The sequence below is a fragment of the Gasterosteus aculeatus genome, chromosome 16, assembly GCF_964276395.1.
Source record: "Gasterosteus aculeatus chromosome 16, fGasAcu3.hap1.1, whole genome shotgun sequence".
Lineage (NCBI taxonomy): Eukaryota > Metazoa > Chordata > Actinopteri > Perciformes > Gasterosteidae > Gasterosteus > Gasterosteus aculeatus.
Window position 1 is genome coordinate 13,221,102 of NC_135704.1, and position 7,234 is coordinate 13,228,335.

The window sequence follows — 7,234 nt, forward strand, 5'->3', positions numbered from 1 at the left end:
TTTCCTCTCAGTCCTTCCATCATTCATTCTCCTTCTTTCACACCGTTCTAGTTTTGCCCGTTCCTGAGAGTATGGCTCATTTTAATTCAGCTGGCAGGCTGATCACACACCAGCCTTGATGAGCTAAGTGGCCCCTCAGCAGGAGCAATTCAAGGTCCTTTTTTATCACTCACTGGTTTTTCCCTTTGTACATCATTCGTGTCTTTTTTGTGTCGGTCTTTAATTGTTTTCATGTTTTTTTTTCTATGCATTAAGATTTGGCTTATTTTTTTTGTAATATATTTTTCTCCCCCCCTTCTGTGCTACCCATTATGCTCAGATTACCCAGGCTTTATCACTGTTGAGGTTGAATAACCACAACAATCCTGTCTTTCCTCATCTCATTTTAAAGCGGATGCTTCGCCCTGCATGGTTATAATTCCATAATCCCATATCCCTTCTCATGAAGACTCCTAGGAAACAATCGCATGAGGGATGGGGCCAAATTTAATCAGGATCCTGTGAATGCAATTATCTAGGTGGTTGAAAGGAGTATGTTTGGTGCCCCCATGATAAGGACAAGGACTAAGGATAAAGATTTCTTCTGAGAAACACAATGGATAAAAAGGACATGTCACTCCTAGAATTTGAACAGTGTATTTATTTTAAAGATTAGTGAACAACTTATTTTCTATTAAATGCTTTTAGTTGTTATTTCGATTGAAATGTACTTATTTTGTATCAGAAATCAGCCGGGATCATATACCTCATAGAAGGAATTGCTTTAGTTTTTATATCAAGAGAGAAGATACATCTTCCGGTGACATTTCTTTTTCAGAATTTGACTCATTTGAAGTTGCCTTCAGAAGATATCTGTCAACGTGTTTTCCATCGAAACAATTTTACTAGCAGTTAGCAAAAAAATTTAAACAAAAAATTCCATGAAATAACATCTTGAATGTTTTTTGCATTGAATGAGGTTTTTTATTACTCCAAACGTGGCACAGTGTGAATGTCACGTGATGGCGAATGCTGCTGTGGCCACTCAGCCACGAAGGTCAGTCACCATGTTAAAATTAAATGTGCATCCAATGTGGGGACCCATGGGTCCCTAAATGCATATGCAGCCACAAAGGCAGACACATACTGTGAATTCTGATCGTACTCAAAGAAATTACTCATGGCTGTGTTCTTCCCAGCTCCATCTTTTATCTTGACCGCCGTGTATTCAGAGACAGTGTAATCCCAACTCTGCCATGTCTCTAGTGAACCTCTCACGAGGAGCTTTTATGTAGTCAAATTAATGCAGTTGTTCTTTTCAGGTAAATAGTTAAACACACAAGACTCCAATCACATTTGAATGGTTGCCACCATTTCGTTTTGGGACTGCGATAACAGTATTAAAATGTGTGGGAGTTATCACCTTAGATGACCTTCAAAAAGACAGGAAGTTTGTGAGGCATTCTGCGAGACAAAAAAATGCATTGGTTAATACGACAGAATGGGACGTTTTATCATTTTCCTTTATATGGAGAGGTAGAACACATAAGAGAGCATCACAACTGTCAATCCTGTTCCCATTTGGTGACAATGATGACATGAGCCTTGTTCTTTACTTTCAGTCAGTATAATTAATATTTCATTTTTATCCTGATTGAATAAAAAAACTTTTAGTAGCTAAAGACATAAAACCTCTTGGACTAGTGGTCCCAGCACTGAGCCATGTGGAACATCACAACCTTTGTTTTCATATGAGATCATTTAATGCATTTTGACAAAGAACTCTTTGTCATGGCGATAAGATAAAAAAAACAATAAACGTGTGTGTTCAGTCAGACTACTCAAAACCATTTGGTGAACGTATGCTCAGTGTATGACTTAAACAAAATGCATGAAATCTCAGAACAAATATTGTGACGTTCTTTCTCTTCCATATACAAATGCACGCGGATTATTGTATGCTTGAGTGTATCTTTCTGTGAGTAGTCTGGGTGTATCTGTTTTCATTTTTTTCTTGGAAGCAGTGGCAAGTGGAGGGCAAGAATGGAAGTGTGTAGGAGCAGCATGATGATGGATGGGTGTGGAGATCACCTATTTGTAGAGCAAAGGCAAAGATTTTCTTTCCAGACATCTCCTGTCGGCAACCGAGCAACTTAGAGAACATTGATTGACGCAGTGCTATGTGGCATGGGAATCAATCCAGGCCAAAGAAAAGGTCTTCTCCTGAAGCTTATTGTCGCTTGTTTATCTATTTAATTTTATTTCTTTTTTTGCTGAAGATGCTGCAACCTCTGGATTGGGTTCATCAAATACTTGTATTCACTAATTCATGCATCTCATTCATTCATTCACTAATTCATGCATCTTCCATTCAACCTTTGCAAACCGTTTGCAAAAAGATGGAGATAAAAGATGGACCCTTATATTCTCTTCCTTTCTTATTATTTTTACAGTAGCCATCATCTATCATGACGGATACACTGATTGATAGCTGATAAGATAGATGTAATTTATTCTCATCATCCATCTCTCCAAGTAATGTATTCTTTATTTGTCCAATCTGCATGTACAGTCTTTAATTCTTTACCGTATTTAATTATTCTGTAATTTATTCCTTTATTGTTCTATTCTTCTTAAACTGGATCATTTTTTTGGCACAGGCTTTGTTATGGACTGGTAGAGATATTCCATGACCTAGTGATGATGATTTTGCTGCTTTACTGATTTGCCACTGAAATAATCACTGCAATACTCAATCAATCAATTCAGGAATTCCCCCCCGTATGTTGGAGGGATTCAAAATAGTGACCTTGTGGTTACAAGCCGACAGATGAACGGCCTTAATACTTCCAGCCCTCAGCCTAACATGTGCATTTGTGAATACGTTTTCAGCATGCTTCTCTCTGTGTGTGGACTGTACGTTTGTGCCAAACTATTTTTTTTAGAGTTTGAGTGCATCCTAGCAACATCTTCCTCCCTCCTCTGCTGCCGGGGAATGCAGCAGCAGTGGAAGGCTGTAATACACTACGGATCTGCACCCTATAGCATTTAGCCCCTTTGACCCAGAATGCATCCTCATTTCCTCAGAGTTTTTCTCCTCTCTTGCACTGTGCTAATAGCAGAAACCTATTGGAAGCTCTCTGACTCAATGAGACATAACAGTGGAGACCCAGTGTAAAATCCCCTGTCCCGTTGCTAAGGGGGGGGAATGAGGAGAAACACCTCCGTTTCTCTGATTGAAAACACGTTTGTCTACTACAATTTCTCATCTGTTACTGTCATGTTTATGTTTATTTACCTCCCTCAGAGGGACTGAAGTTTAGATAACGAGTGAATGCAATTTCCTGAGTGTAATAGCGGTAGTTCAGAACAGGGATCTTCTCCAGTATGCAAATGAACACAGGTGAGGATATCCGATAATGCAGTCCTCCAACACTGGAGCAAGTCAACCATTCTTTATACTACTTTTCCAAGATATTTCTTTGTTTAACAATCCACACAACGTTTATTAATTTTCTCTCGCAGAGTCATTACTAAGGATTTATTTCTGATCATTGGTTTGCTCTTTGCCTCCCAGTCTTAATCAAACTCGTACCCACACAGCAATAGGGAAGTTAAAAAAAATGACAAACGGCGATTACCATCAAAATAATTGCCTGCATACATTTGTTCCACCTCTGTGAATTTCATATTATTTCCCTCCATCAGTCACGCGGCCCTGATGTTGAAGACCGCAGTTCCTTTTGAAGCCGTGCACTCATTCAGAGACACTTGTCTGCGAAACGGTTGGGGGTAGTTTGGAGAAGCTGTAGCTAGAAGAACAAACTAATTAAGCAATTTTCTCTACCCACTAAATAATCAACAAAAGAAGTTTTTTTCCCCCCATAGTCACCAACTGCACGCACATTTGCAAGCCAAGCATTCACTGCTAATGAAAAAAAAAAGTGGCACATTTTGGTAACTATAATATAATATCTGTTTGTTAGTTATCAATATATTGGTTACGAACAATGTGGGAAATACTTAATTCCTGGACAGCGAATTGATCTTGGTCATGGCATGGTGCAGATTAGTGTGTCGAGCGTTGCATGTCCAAATACACCATGTGTGCTGGAGTCATTCCAATATGGTGGAGCCCTCTGGATGGTGCCGAGGGTCTCTTGTGAAAGTGTTGAGCAGAGTTTTTTGTTTTTTTGTTTTTGTGTGTGTTTGGGAGTGTGAAAGCCGCTCGAGTCCAGCTGGAATTAGTGAAAACATCTTGTCTCACTTGTTTACCACACACACAAGCATCTTGTTTCCATTTGCTTGTTACTTAAACTCAACCCTTTTGTTTGCAATTCCAGATCAGATTAATGCAAAACAGCGCGTACCACGATGATGAGTGCGGCCAAAATGATATCGACATGATGACATATTTCCTGCATTCATTCATTTCTAAAGCTAATGATTCATAACACATGTGCCTTATATTTTTAAGGACTACTGTATGTTATTTGAGATTTCTTGGATATGTTAAAACCTAAATTTGATTTATTTTGGTTCCAATTTCATCATGCCACCCGGTATGAAGTTGAATGCCCATGTACTTGTATCTTACTTGAACAGTCTCAAGATGTCCCTTGTTTGTCGTTACAACCGCTTTGCTTTGTTTGTTGGCTTGTCCACTGCCGACTTTGCCAGAAGCACCTTATTGTGCAAGAACATCTGAGACGTGGCCTCTTCCTAGCCGAGTGATGCCCCTCCTATGTTGAACACAGGACTCATTTATCTCCATCACTCCCACTGCACGTGCAGAAAGAGAGCGCAGTTTGGGTGTGGGGCTTTTGTGGGTAATGCCACCAACTATTATCCAAGGAGCATAATTTAATCGGGCTTTTGTAGGGCAATGTTGTATTTGGCTGTTTCAGCGAGGTGCTTGCGGGGCGCCTCGTGTACGATTATGTGTCTCATCGGTTTCAGCCCTATGTCAGTAATCTGTTTGTGAGGAGAGAGCACACAAGCTCTGTAACTAATGCAAATCTGCTACTGGGCCTCACTTTGTCTTTCCTCCCCGCCATCCATCTCTCTGCGGCTTTCTTCCATCTTTATTTGTCCTTCTATCTTTTTTCCACCGATCGTTCTGACATAAAAGTCAGGGTTAAACATCTTCTGAACTCCCGCAAAAATAACTATCGGAACCACCCTGACTGTCTGTAAGCGTGTGTCTGTGTGCAGATGTGACAACGTGTATCAATACTTTGAAAATAACTCGATGACAACCATTGAATGGATGATACATATTTTGATGGAGTGACGACTTACCAAAATCTTTGATGAATTATACAAAAGGGGCTGCTGTCCCCTACAGGGTTTAAAAACCCGGTTGGATTCAGCATTATGATGTTAGCGAGACATAATTGATCCTGTCTTGGATTGAGAGAAAGAAAATGAGTGGTGAGTAATAATGGCTAACAACCGTCGTCCGACTAATGTTTTTCATTAACAAACAGACATCGACTCGCACCCCTAAAAGCTCAAAAAATAATCGTTAACGTTCTTCCTCCTCAAAGCAATCAAAAAAGCCTCTTTGTCCATTGAAGGTAATAATGACATCGCTAACAGGGTTTGTAATAGCGGAAATTTAAATGTTTTCCCCAATTAATGATTAAGTCTGTGGCCAATTCATAAAATGTGTCCTTGAGCTGAAGTGCATTGATGTTGTTTAAAATGTTAACCATAGGACCTTGCGAATTTTCCACTATGTTTTTTTTTTATTTTTTTTTTAACCTTTCTCTTGTTCTTATGTTGTGTTTTAGTTGCATCCAATAGAGATGAAACCGTTAGGTACCCAGAAGCCCTGTGTTTACATACATTGAGCGTGTGACCTCTCTCTTCTCCTCAGAGATCCTGAACGGAGGTCTATATGTGGACCAGAACAAGTTCCTGTGTCATGCGGACACAATCCATTGGCAAGATATTGTCAAAAACCCCCGGATGCATCCTCTGGTGGTGCCCACAAACAGCAGCGTCACATGTGAGTAACCCAACCAATACAAGTGAGAAAAACATAAAGACTTGAGTGAACTTCGGCCTTTATTTAAAGGAGGGTTTTGTTTAGCGCATTTAAGTTGCCCCTCAGGGCGGCACGGTGGCGCGGTGGTTAGCACTGTCGCCTCACAGCAAGAAGGTCCTGGGTTCGATTCCACCCAGTGGCCTTTCTGTGTGGAGTCTGCATGTTCTCCCCGTGTCTGCGTGGGTTCTCTCCGGGTTCTCCGGCTTCCTCCCACAGTCCAAAGACATGCGCTGGGGATCAGGTCAATTGGGGACTTTAAATTGCCCGTAGATGTGTGAATGTGAGTGTGAATGGTTGTCTGTCTCTGTGTGGCCCTGCGATTGGCTGGCGACCAATCCAGGGTGTGCCCTGTCTATCGCCCGAAGTTGGCTGGGATGGACTCCAGCCCCCCCGCGACCCTGTGTGCAGGATAAGCGGTTTGACAATGGATGGATGGATGGATGGATGGAAGTTGCCCCTCATCCAGATGGTTCTAATAGTTCACAAACTGTACAAAATCACTGAATGCTTTTAATAGCACTAACTTATTCAGCTATACACTATATTATATAGACTTTCATATTCAATAGTCATCAAGGATATTTGTTTTTTTTGCAATATATTTTATGCAAAGCAAAAAAAAGAGCTTGCAGCGTTTATTACAAACGTATTTATTCATTTCCTACAACACAACTTGACCACCAAGAGATAAATACCAACAAGTAGTGTTAAGATGTGAGCTTCAAATAGGGATGAGCAGCAGGCTACAGAAAACTTTTGTTTTCACTTGAACAGACGTTTTTTTTATCTTCTATATTAAACTTTTTTTCAGCTTCAACCAGCTCTGCCTTAAGCAAATATGACTTTCATCCGACCTTGCGCATTTCCCTCCGATTTTTGGTACCGGGTGAACAGAATTTGATGACTCATTTGGAGTAAACAAAACTTGAACGCTTTAAACTTTCAGTTGTTGAGTTTTTATACGCCTTTCATGAGGCAGCATTGGCTGTCAAGTTGTGACAAGGGAAACGGTCCAAAGGAAACCCGCTTAACCTGCTCCATGGACAATGCAGCGAAACATCGTCATACTAAACCACCCGTTGACCCAATTCTGTCATTCTGCTTACCAGAACAAAGCACCGCGGCGTCACTTTAATGGCCCAACGGAGCCAGGATGATGTGTTAATAAATGCTTCAAATCATGAAAAGATTTGTTTTAGTAAA

At 40.5% G+C, this 7,234-nt stretch overlaps 1 protein-coding gene across 2 annotated transcripts in view; it reads left to right on the forward strand.

The window, feature by feature from the left end:
• erbb4b (erb-b2 receptor tyrosine kinase 4b) overlaps positions 1 to 7,234 on the forward strand; it is a 217,420-nt gene that overhangs the window by 135,107 nt on the left and 75,079 nt on the right. For both annotated transcript variants that reach the window (XM_040201513.2, XM_078091335.1), the window contains exon 4: positions 5,861 to 5,992. In XM_040201513.2, the coding sequence (XP_040057447.2) occupies positions 5,861 to 5,992 (132 nt within the window). The remainder of the gene's footprint in view (positions 1 to 5,860; positions 5,993 to 7,234) is intronic.